This window comes from Falco cherrug, chromosome 18 (genome assembly GCF_023634085.1).
Source record: "Falco cherrug isolate bFalChe1 chromosome 18, bFalChe1.pri, whole genome shotgun sequence".
In the NCBI taxonomy this organism is placed as follows: Eukaryota; Metazoa; Chordata; class Aves; order Falconiformes; family Falconidae; genus Falco; species Falco cherrug.
The window spans coordinates 4,148,952-4,161,335 of NC_073714.1; the positions used below are offsets into that span (position 1 = coordinate 4,148,952).

General features: G+C 47.5%; 1 protein-coding gene across 1 annotated transcript; it reads right to left on the bottom strand.

Annotated features, from left to right (window-relative positions):
- Positions 1-217: 217 nt before the first annotated feature.
- On the bottom strand, positions 218-5,268 carry NEFL (neurofilament light chain). The gene is made up of 4 exons (XM_055696364.1): positions 4,175-5,268; positions 3,088-3,212; positions 1,829-2,148; positions 218-820 (listed from the first exon to the last, which is right to left on the bottom strand). Exons 1-4 carry the CDS (start codon positions 5,225-5,227, stop codon positions 624-626), a joined length of 1,695 nt encoding a protein of 564 aa, XP_055552339.1. The 5' UTR covers positions 5,228-5,268; the 3' UTR covers positions 218-623.
- Between the last annotated feature and the right edge of the window lie 7,116 nt (positions 5,269-12,384).

The following is a 12,384-nucleotide window of genomic DNA, read 5'->3' on the forward strand; positions in this document are numbered from 1 at the left end:
CACATTCCCACACCAGAGGATTTTCATCATTAAGACTTTCCACGGCAACTTTACAGCCCCATCAAGAAATTCTGTCCACTCATTAGTCCCCCAAGCATACCTGCTAGAGACAGAAACCAGTATCCCAGCTCCTGTTACACACGTCTGAGATGAGCCTGATACACCACTTCATCGACCTTTTCATTGCGTTGGTGACACACGACACATACAAGGGATCTGTGTGAGCATTTCTGTAACTTTATTGACTAGCTTTATTGCACATACTTATTGAAGCCTCCATTATTTTACCCACCCAAGGTTTCCACAATTATTTTAAATGCAAGTCAAAGGTAACTTTCATGTCCATGACTTATTTCCCCCCCTCCCCCATTTTAAATTGTAAGGTTCTGAATCACCCAAGAAAGACATAACCCCTGAATTCATACGTGTAGACCATGCGGCATTCAGGGAGCAAGCCAGTGGGTGCTCTGCAAGCATACTGATACTCTGCACAGAGAGAAACATCATAGATCATTAACTTTAAACCTCAGTGGTCACTGAATTAAATATGTGAGACTGCAATTTTAGCTCAGTCAATCATTTGTTCTGTTGACCTGATGAGAAAGCTAGACTGCCTAAAAACATCAAGCCTTCTTCTTCACTTCACTCTCTTCCTTTCCTGCTGCTTCTTTCTCTTCCTTCTCCTCCTTCTCTTCCTTCTCCTCCTCAGCAGTTTCCTCAGCAGTTTCCTGAGACTCCTCCCCTTCTTCAGCTGCTGTTTCTTCCCCTTCTCCTTCCTCTTCCTCACCCTCTTTGGCTTCTTCAGATTCTTCCTTAGCACCTTTGAAAGACAGACACATTTCACGTCCAGGTACCGTTCCTAACCCCAGTTTCACATGGACCAGTACACCAGCACCCTTCAACTCCACACATCTGGATGGCAGCCAGCTAAACACGACAGGGCTGGCAACTGATTTTGCATGGAAGCAGGGACATTTATCCAGGACTTGCAAGGGAGAACAAAACTATGCAACCAACTTGCCCCAGATTTGAGAAACACTTTACAGGTCTGTTCAAAATCATGGCCTTGACTACTACTGACTGTGGACTCACTGCTTTAAGCCTTATCCAAAGACTTGTACTCAAAAAGGAATCTTGCCATTGGCTCTTTAGCTCCAATTTAATTGTAATTCATCTTTACAGTACTAAACTCCTCAAATAGTTCAATGCATTTCAGGTATGTTTAGGTTAAATCCTCCAAAGCTATGCAACTGGAGGTGGGAAAAAGCAACTCTGGATAACATTCCTGTTTTCTTTAAAATACAAGCTTGGTGAATAAATTATGGGGCAGCAAGGAAGTGGCACGTACTTTGGCTGAATGAGAAAACTACCTTGGGCAACAGATACTGCTATCCACTGAACCCAACAGTTTCAGACAAAGAAACCATGGGCTACTCTCTGGGAGTTAGTATTTAGCTCAGGATGTCCTTGTTCCCTCTTTTTGAGGATGTCTGTAATAGCCAAGTATGTTTGCTGCCATATAAATGTACTGTTACATGTTGTTAAAGTGTTATCTTTCTTGGTTTTGAAAATTTGGAAATCAGTGGGTGGTTTTTTTCCTGTTCAAGGGAGTATCATCAGTCCTATAATCTGCCCAACACTGCACAATTACCTTCTCTTCAAAGTCAGGCTTTCCTGCTCAAATGTTGTGTGCTTAACGCCACAAGCCTTTGCTCATGTGAGCAGACAGTGAGAGAGGTCTAATCATTAGACTTCATCAGAATTTCTGGGTTTTACCCTGTATGAGGATGGAACATGAAAGAGGGATTACGAAAGTAACTGCAAGTACCTTCCTCCTCTTCTTCAGCCTCTTCACCTCCCGCTTCTTCCTCACCTTCCTCTTTCTCTTCTTCCTCACCTTCTTCTGCAGGGGCTGCCTTGGCTTCTCCCACTTTAGCAGCCTCAATTGTTTCCTCTATTTCAATTTGCTCCTCTTGGACATGACTGGAATAGTATGTAGGGAAGGAACGGGTTGTCATCAGGTAGGAGCTGGACTGGAGACCGCTGTAGGCAGACCTGCCAAAAGTCGGGGCAGTCTGGGTGTAGCCGCTGGTGATGCTTCCAACACTAGTGAAACTGAGTCGGGTCTCTTCACCTTCCAGCAGTTTCCTAGCAGAAAAAGAAGCAGCAGAAATGGTTATGCTGCAGCAGCATTCAGCTACAGACCCAAGACACTATGATGCTCTGAGCAGCACAAGCCCCAGAGACTGCAGACTTCGGAGTGCAAAAGCTAACCCATGATGAGTAACTACATGGCAGTACCTCTGTCTTCAGGAACTTTAAAAGTTTCAGGTGTGCATTACTAGTGAATTAATAATTTCCCTTGTTAGAAGAAATAATGGGGGAAAAACAGTCTAGGATTATGTTCCTACAGCAGGGGAAATTAGAGGTGTACTTCGGTAGCCTGTAGGGCTGCAGAGAACAATGCAGACATCACAATCCGATGTTGGGTTTAGCTGTTAAACAAGATTTTTAGGCACTTTCTCAATATTCCCCCTTGTGGCATTCCCAGAAACTGTTCCAGCATTTGCCATTTCTAACAGTATCTGGGACAAACAATTCCACAGGTATTTAGCAGCAATTATTTAGCTGTAAAGTATTTGCTTTGCAGGAGATTGCTCCCGTGAGTTAGAAACAGAGGCTGTTCTTAAAAGCAGGTGAGGAATTTCCAATTTTGAGGACACAGCCCAACTGCATTAAGAAGTTCCACTGGTACAAAATCTGTTTGCTGCATGTGTGGAACAGGGATTTTCACCTGTAAAGATGGAGAACCCAGATCACATATTGCCAATAAGAGTTCTGTATGTGCATACACACATACTACGATACTCCGTGAAGTTTGCTGCACTGAGGATTTTGCTTTAAGCTAGTATTCTACCTCAGAAGCACTGCTTCTCCAAAACAGCAAGACAACAGAGAAGACCCGAGTCAATTCTGTCATCCACCTGTGAAAATTTCAGCTGGAGGAATGATAAAATTAATTCTCTCTTCAGGAGAATGGGAACCCGATCAGAGTTCTGACTTACTGAGACATTGTCCCTATCATACCTATATGCTGCAATTTCGATGTCCAGGGCCATTTTCACGTTGAGCAAATCTTGATATTCCTTCAAGTACCGAGCCATTTCACTCTTCGTGGTTCTCAGCTCGTTCTCCAATTTGTTGATTGTATCCTGTTAGAAGAAACATTGACAGCGTAAAATTCTTAATTCCCTGGTGTCTAGCAATAATACCTTGCAAGGAATTTCTCCAATCCTGTAAACTTCATCTTGCTCTAGCAGACAGAGAAAACCAACAGCTCCAGCCCCCACCCTTAGCCAAAGGGGCACCGTTTACCAACTCTACATCTGCACCCCATTATCCCATCCCTATTTAATGCTATGAGCCCCATTTTCAGCTGTCCAAGGATTAAGGTAGGCATGAAATCTGCATCTCTCTTCATAGCCTCTCCATGCTTTTTCTAGTTTTAGCTTCAGGTGATGCTGCAGTGATGCAGCTAAGGCTTTATGGTATAGACAGGTGATATACGATGCGTTCTAGCACCAAAGCATCCTGCCTTAGGACCGTGGGACACGCTGCAGCTGCAGTGTGCTGTGCAGGGGCAGCGTGTGCTGGCAATGTCTGTGACAGCAGCCATGCCCCCCCGCCCCCACAGCGGGCAGGCACCCATGCCCCCAGCCACAGCCATGTCCCCCCTGACGATAGACAGCCGTGCCCCCTCCGACAGCAGGCTGCCAGTCGTGCCCCCAGCCGCAGCCATGATCCCCCCCCCGCCCCCCGACAGCAGCCAGCCGTGCCCCCAGCCGCAGCCATGCGCCCCCCTCCCCCCATAGCAGCCAGCCGTGCCCCCAGCCGCAGCCATGATCCCCCCCGCCCCCCGACAGCAGCCAGCCGTGCCCCCAGCCGCAGCCATGATCCGCCCCCCCCCGCCCCCGACAGCAGCCAGCCGTACCCCCAGCCCCCCGACAGCAGCCAGCCGAGCAGCCAGCCATACCCCCCCCGCCTCCCGCCGGCAGCCAGCCGCATCCCCAACCATGACGCCCCCCGACGGCTGCCAGCCGTACCCCCAGCCGCAGCCATGCCCCCCCCCGCCCCGCCGGCAAGCTCCCACCCGCCGCAACCCCCAGCCCCCCACCTGCAGGGCGGAGATGTCGGCGCTCTGCTTCTCTTCCAGCTCCTGCAGCTGCTTCTCCAGCGCCTCGTTCATGCCGCGGGTGGCCTCGATCTCCAGCGTCTTGGCCTTGAGCAGGCGGCGGCTCTCGGACACCTCGTCCTTGGCGGCGCGGACGGCGTCGGTGTTCTTGGCGGCGCTCTCGCTGAGCACGGTGAAGCGGCTGCGGAACCACTCCTCGGCGTTCTGCATGTTGCGCGCCGCCAGCTTCTCGTACTGGGCGCGGATGTCGCGCAGCGCGGCGGAGAGGTCGGGCTTGGCCGACACGTCCATCTCCACGGAGAGGTGCGCGTACTGGATCTGCGCCTGCAGCTCCGCCAGCTCCTCCTCGTGGACCTTCTTGAGGAAGGCCAGCTCGTCCAGCAGGCTGTCCACCCGCTTCTCCAGCTCCGCCCGCGCCAGCGCCGCCTCGTCCGCGCCCTTGCGCACCTCCAGCAGCCGCGCCTCCGCGTCCTCCCGGCTCAGCACCTCCTCCTCGTAGCGCGCCTGCAGCCCGCGCAGCGTCTCCTCCAGGCTCTCCCGCTCGCCCTGCAGCGCCTGCTTCTCGCTCGTCGCCTCCTCGGCGGCCAGGCGCAGCTCGCGGATCTCCTGCTCGTAGAGGGCGCGGAAGCGGGAGGGCTCGGCGTGCTTCTGCCGCAGCACCATCAGCTCGGCCTCCAGCACCTTGTTCTGCTGCTCCAGCTCATGCACCCGCTCGATGAAGCAGGCGAAGCGGTCGTTGAGGTCCTGCAGCTGCGCCCGCTCCTGGCTGCGGATGGACTTGAGGTCGTTGCTGATGGCCGCCACCTGGCTGAGGTCGAGGCTGTCCACCGAGTGCAGGAGGGAGCCCGAGGCGCTGGAGGCGGCGTAGCTGCGCCGCACCGACACGGAGGAGACGGGCGCCGACAGGCTGGAGTACGCCGAGCGCGCCGAGCTGTAGCCGCCGCCGCTGCGCATCGTCGAGACGTGGAGCCGCGGGCTCTCGGCGTAGCGCCGCTTGTAAGAGGGGAAGAACGGGTCGTACCCGTAGGAGGTCATGGCTGCGGGGGCCAGCGGCTGCTCTGCGCTCCGGCGCTCTCCGGCCGCCCTTATTTATGGCCGGGGAGGGCGGGCGCGCCGCCGCCGGGCGGGGCCGGGGAGGAGCGCGGCTGCGCTGAGGTACGGGCCGCGCCGCTGAGGTACCGACCGCGCCGCCCCGGGGCGGCTCCGCGCCTGGCTGCGGGGCGGGGGGCTGCGGTGTGCGGGGCTGCGGTGTGCGGCTGGGCCCCGCACACACGTCGCCTGCGCCCGGGAGCTGCCGGCGCCCGCCTGGGGGCTCCCCGGTCCCCTCGGGTCAGCCCGAGGCCGCTTGCGGGCCCACCTCGCCTCAGGCCTGGCGGCTGCTCCTCCAGCCTGCGGGCGCTGTGGGAACGCGCCGCTTTCCTTGGCCTCCCCTGCCCCGCAGGCCGCCCCGCCAGAAGCCCTGGGGAGGCTGTCGCAGACCCCCGTGGTGGCCAGGGTCAGCAGGCCCCTCTCCTCAAGCCCTGGGGAGGCTGTCGCAGACCCCCATGGTGGCCAGGGTGCAGCAAGGCCTAGCTCCTCAAGCTCTGGGGAGGCTGTTGCAGACCTCTATGGTGGCTGGGGTCGGGGCAGGCCCAGCGCCTCAGGGAGGCTGGGGTGCATGCAGTCCTCGCTGCTCCACAAAACCATCGGGCTGCATGTGGAAAGAGTGAATTTTTTTTCCTTCACTTCAGCTGTTGCAAGGTGTGCATGCTCTGCGAGTTCCCGCTGTCCTCAGCGTGTCCCTTGTTACAAGTGGTTCCTAATAAGCAGGTAATTATGTGAATGAAGAAACAAGTATGGGCTGTGGCTGGTAGTCCTGGCAGAACATATTAATATCCAGTTGCCTAGCTTTGCTTCCTCTGCTCTTGAGATTCTCCAGAGGCAAGTCTGTTAGAGGCTCGGGCCATAGGGACTGAATCCTTGCCTAATCTGGCTAATGCAGAGATTAAAATCGGACAGCTGCATTGCAGCTACCTCTGACCCCAATTATTAGCCACTGGTTGATTGAAGCAAAACAGTGTTTATGCAGTAGAGATTCATCAGAAGCAAGGTAGGAATATACTGAGCACAGACTTCGTTGGATGCTCAAAAAGGCTACGGTAAATTGGCTCTCTGAGTCAGAAGGGCAACTGTCTTACAAAACAAACACTTCCAAGTTTTCTTCAGGGAGGAGTAAATGTAGACTTGGGTTGGGGGATATTTATAAAGAGATGGGTACCACAAAAAGACTTAGTTGCTTCCTAAAGAAAGGAGAAAGACTTACTAATATACGTGAATTAATCTGTATACCTGTCACTAATTGCAAAGGTACTTAAGCATTTCTGGCACAAAGGTATGTTTGCTTAATACCAGTCATCTACTAAAGGTAGAGCAGGGTTGATACAAACATGTTTCCTACTGGCTTCTAGTGATCTCAGACAGAACACTACCTGTTGTGTGGTATTGTTTCCATGGGTTTCAGGATACTTGAATATGAGGGATAATTAAGCTGTGAAGGGCAGTGGCCTATCAGAGGTACAAAGCTGCAGTCTCTTCATCTGAGCTCCTACTAGATGGAGTGAACTGTACAAAGCTAGTAAAGGCTCACACATCGTCGTATCACAGTAAAGCTGATGAGAGATTGTATTTTGCAAATCTAAAGTGTCCCTGTGAAGATCAATGGAATTGCTTTCAATTTACAAGTGCTGCAAGTGAGGCTTCCACTCAAAATGCTATTCAGAATTTGTGATTTAAATTTCAGTAGCAATTGCATTCATGCAGGTTGGAACAGCTATCCATTATTCAGACGTTGAATATGCAAACTACAGCAGCACAGGTACAGTTTTAGGTGCTAATACATTTTAGCTTTAACAGGGATTGGGTCTGACTTTTGCTCAAAAGAGGCAGCTTGCAGAGCACCCAGGGAAGAAATGAGCAGTCTAGACATTGTAGCAGGTGAAAAGATGCGTGATGGGCTTGGTCAGAGATTCAGTGAGCTTTTAAACGCGGATTGTTCTGGGATACTCAACTAATGCAAGCTGATGTACCTAGTTTCGTGCCAATGGATTTATGCTAATCTCCCCTACATTCAGTTTGAGCGTAAGATTTAATTATTAATGGTATCATTTGTATGCCATGTATTAATAAATGAATATACCTCAGCTTCTAAAAATAACTGCACTTCATATCCCAGAAAAATAAGCTTTGTAACTGTAGGCTGTTAATATATGCTTTCTCATATTTTTTTAGGGAGGGAGAATGAGTGGAATCCCCCTTCCTCTCTGCCAGCAGTTTGCACTGGGAAGATGGGAAAGTGTGGCTGCAGACAGCCCTGCAGTGTGGAGTTTCACTGTGACTCAGAGGTAAGGATGAAGCTTTTTTACTCTAAGGAAAATCAAGCTGCTACTGAAGGCATCCTACTTTGGACACTTGTATTTCCAAGTACAAGGCAGTGCCAGCTCTGATTTCCCCATTCCTTTTTTCTCCCCTTTGTTCCTTTTTTGAATAATGCGGAGTATAATCTAACCCCTTGATGTGTTATTGTTAGAAAAATCGTTGAAGTAGTTGTGAACGGAGGAACACAATGAAGGCTGGCTTCCAGCTAGAATGAAATGGTCTCTGCCATTTGTCTCATCTTTGTTTAAGACTGCATTGAAAAAAGCAGGTGGGCAGGCACTAGAGATGAGCTGAGTCACCCAGCAGTTAGCGTTGTGTCCCTTTGCTGAAGCTGAACCTGCTCTTTTGCTGTTTTAGTTAAGTGTATCATGATTCCATCCAACACAAATCTTAAGCAGAAGAATCCCAAGTCCAGGTTCACCCCGTGAAAACTCCCTTAGGCTGGCTGACATAAATAATACACATTGTCATGATGAATGGTACAAAAATAACGGTTAGTGATGTGATAAAATGGCAGCTGTGTAGTCAGATGCTGCTACTGCTGCATAAGCAAAACCAAGCAACTCCATGGCAATACATTCCTGTTAGTACATTTTCCTCTGCTACACACTACGTAATTAATATGTACTCAGTCTATGAATGGCATTTCCTCAAGGAAGAGTTTAGGTGTAACCCCAGTGCTAGGGACTCATTGAGCACCAAGAAGTTACTTGAATGCAGCCAAAATCAGGAGGAAATCCCCCCCCCAGTGCTGCAAAACACTTGGGCATTGAAGTCTAGTGGGGTTGGCATTTTTTTAAAATCAGAGGATGGTTTCCCCAATGTTGGAAGAAGGGTTTGCCAGAGTCAAGAAGACGCTCAATATGAGTTATGCATCTTGCTCAACTTTATTAGTTTCTAACACTACTTATATAGAACCGATACACATGCATATTCATAAAGCAGAAATATAATTGGTTAGTAGTCTCTAAACACGCGTGGTTCTCACACCCCTAATTATCATGACTAAAATAAGCATTCTATCCATGTAGCTAATTGTGTTGCTTTGCTTCAGCCTTGTAGTTTGTTACTCCCTATATTCCCATACCGCTCCCTATCTTTCTTGGCCCTGCACCTGCTTTCCCAGCAGCTGTAGCTTGTTACAGCCACGGCCTGTTGGCACAACATAATGACTTGGTCTCAGGATTCAAGAATAGCTCAAGGCTACCTTTCTTGTTGACTTCAGCACAGCAACTTCAGTACAATTCTGATTACAGGCCTATTCTAATACCAGGCCTGGATTGTGCAGATCTTCAGAGATTCTAAGGCCATGCTTCTGCAGCCATTCTTCTACACCCCAACAGAAAGCGTAACAAGTATATTTGGGGTTGAGGTGGATGGCAGAATGAATTCTGCAATGTTTGCTCCTGGTCTTATTTCAGAAGCATAAAAAGAGCTGTGCTTCTTTCGTTGAACTTGCACAGAAATTGAGCAGTCCTAAGTCAGAAAAGCAAAAGCATGTTTGTACTTTTTATTTATTGTTTCTACTCCATAAAGGCACAGCTCTGAGAGAGTGGGGAGTCAGGCATTCCTGCTGTTGGAAATGTCACATAGCTCTGAGGTGCTGTGCAATATCATTATTTTTTAATACGCTATATAAAATGAGATGGTAAGAGCTGATCTGTGATGCATGGTACCTATACACTTAGAAAACAGGCAGCTGAGAGCTACTCTACATAGTGAAGTATGATTAAGTAATTCCCTTTCCTACTGTTCTGTAATCATTAATAAATTTACTGCAAATTTAAAATTCGACATCCTGGCATTCAGTGGCACCACGCTTATGGATGGATTGATTTTTATGGGTAAGATTGATCAGAGCAGTTCTGAAGGAGAAAGGGGAGAGCTGGAACAGGTCCATTGTAGCAGTCACTGCTTTGTGCCAGTGTTTAGTGCTATAGGAATGCTGAGCTGTCCCTATAGGTCCTTCTGTTGATCTTATCACAGAGAGGTGTGTTGCAAAAACTGAAAAAGAGAATTGAAGCTCCTGGGAGCTACATCTGAGAAAAGCCTGGTTCACAGTTTTGAAGTTGTCCTACTTGCTTCCTGTGTTTTTAGCTACTCCTTTCTTTAAAGCTTCTAGGAAGTTAGGGGTGAACCCTGAAGAACTTTGGGGTTTATTCTCATGTGTGGTAGAATTTCTACATCTGTCTGGGCTGTTTTTGAAAAGTTTTGACCTGATGCTGAACAAACTTGAGAACTGCTGTTGTGTGTTACTAATACTCTGCCTATCAGGGGAATATTCTGAAAGTCACAAGCGGTAGTAATGGGTCCCATTTTCTTCCCTGTGTCCTGAAGTTAGGAACCCAGATCTTATGTATACATCTATAAAATTGTATCAGAATCTCTGAATGAGTTGAATTGAAATGTGCAAATGAAAATGCTCTGTTCTACTTTGATTCTTTTAATCCTGCTGAATTTGTTTTATGAGTTGGAATGAATCTTACATTTCAGGAAATCTGCTTCCTATATTCCAAAAATCCCTCTTCATGTGGGACAACACTAGCATGAATTGCCACGGCCCATGCAGAGTTTTGTCTGCAAGGACTGAAATACAGTATCTGGAAGACACAGAAGAAATGCTAATAAGTATTTAATTTATTTCTTTTGAACATCCATGTGCTTTGTTTGTGCCATATATAGTAAGCGCCTGAGCAACTTTCATTATTTTATTATCCTTTACATGAATTCTGTTTTGCTGCGCACAGTAACATTAATTTGCTCACTTTGAGTGTGTTCCGTCTCTTGATTACAAGGGCTAGAGGAAACAGCCAGACACTTCTTTCATCTGGGCCTCTATCAATGAATGCTTAATTAGAAGATTCATTAGCTTTGTTTACTCTTTGGATCAGGACTCCAAACTAGACTGCAAAATCTGATGGCAGATTCTTCCTTGCATTTTCAGGGATTAGTTCTTAACTCCCAGAATCAATTAAATAGATGTTCTGCTTTTGTTTGATTCCAGCAATTAAACATAGAGGTTCTTGGACAAATAAAACTCCCCTACCTTGCCAACTGCAGAGCAATGGACATGGTTTGAAAAAGCCCATGCAGCCCATTTTGAAAGAGATCATTTACTCATTTGCAAAGTCTCATTGCTTTGAATGAGTCTTCTGCCATCGTGGCAAGTGTTGGGCTGAAGAGACCGAGGGCCACATCAGGAGCTTGCATGTTGGCGCTGGGCTGTTAGCTTCACTGAAGTCCTGCCACTTAAGGCTACCTGACGACCTGAGCTTCATCTTTTCCTTTTGTCTCCTTGTGAATGATCTTACCTGTCTCAGAGCTGTGACTTGACAAGTGGTATTTTATGATGCCGTAAAGTACAAACAAATAATTGTGACAGCTCTTGGCTGAATCAACTTCTGATGAATTGCAACAGAGATTCCTCCCCCCCCCCCATTGTGATTTGATGAGTTATTGAACACAATTCTTATTCTGTATTCATTAATATTAACTCATAAATCTTTGTACCATCCAGTTTACACTGCATTGTACAAGATTGGAATCAGTCAGATCTTATGGTATGTTGTAGAGCAACTGATAGATGGATCGTATAGGTATCCCAGAGCAGTAACACGCTGCGGCTGGAAGAAAGCAAAAGAGCCAATGTCTGTCTTTTTTTACCTTGTTGGCATTTCTAACCTCTAGCATGTTTGGGGGCTTTTTCCCTGTCCAGTGGCTTATCTAAATCACTTCTTATATTTTTTAGAAACCTTTCCACCACGTTAAAATGTTCTTCACAATGTAGTAGTTGTAATAGTTTTCAGCCTTCAGTGTTTCTGAATAACTGTTTTTGCCCGATTCCTTGTCAAAGTAATATTAAATTGAAGTGAATGCAGTTGTTTCAGCTGACTGAGAGTGTTCTGCCTACATATCTAATATATACCAAGCGCAGCAATTCAAATGGAATTTTTACATGTCTCTAAATGGCCAGATCCCATTGAATCCTAAAAGGATTTGGACAGAAAACTTCTTTTAAAAATGACAGCTTGTTACAATTGGTTTTGCAGAAAAAGGCGAGTTACATGCCTCGTGTCACGCATGTGTCTATCTGTAGGGGCAGCTGAATATGTATGCCTACAAATCTTCCTTCCCCTGCACCATCATACGGTGGGGTTTTCTACTTATAGTCTGTGCTCCTGCATGTTGAGCAATGGACTCTGTTAAAGACCTGAGATGTTCTTGTCAGTACAGTGAGCTACCCAAACATTAAGGAACAAAGACAAAGTGAACCCTACGCATTAGTATCCCCCAAAGAGTTGCTCTGGGAAACCAGCTCTATGACTACTGTAGTTTTAAATGCTCAGTGAAAATAACTATGTAATATGTAGTTTTCTTTTTGAGGGATGTATACTGTAGGAACTTGTGGTTGAACACCTGTAGATTATAATAATAGGAAGAATTTAATATCCCTCATATTTTTTAGGTTGAATACTCATATCACCAGCAATATCCAGAGGCAAACGGTGTGAATATTTCCCCGTTTTCCCATTTCTGCTGACCGCATATTGGCTGCACCGGCTGAAATTAGTTCTGTTGGTGCTAGAGTGGGTAGAAAGAGGAGACTGCATTTACAATACAGTTGAGAGCATATGACAGGCTCATAATGCAGTCAGAGATACTGTTTCCTTCCAAAACCTTTCCAGTATCAATGACAGTAAACATAAAATGTGGGTCATTTATTTGTGGACTGCATGCACAATTAAAAAGCGGAGAGATCTGGTATCTGTGATCTGCAG

Bases quoted from the DNA above. Each gene is read 5' to 3' on its own strand.
- NEFL (XM_055696364.1), bottom strand. From the start codon at position 5,227: ATGACCTCCTACGGGTACGACCCGTTCTTCCCCTCTTACAAGCGGCGC. The intron at 3,213-4,174 runs GTGGGGGGCTGG...TTCTTCTAACAG, and splicing joins CCGACATCTCCGCCCTGCAG to GATACAATCAACAAATTGGA. The intron at 821-1,828 runs GTACTTGCAGTT...TGTCTTTCAAAG, and splicing joins GGCTGAAGAAGAGGAGGAAG to GTGCTAAGGAAGAATCTGAA.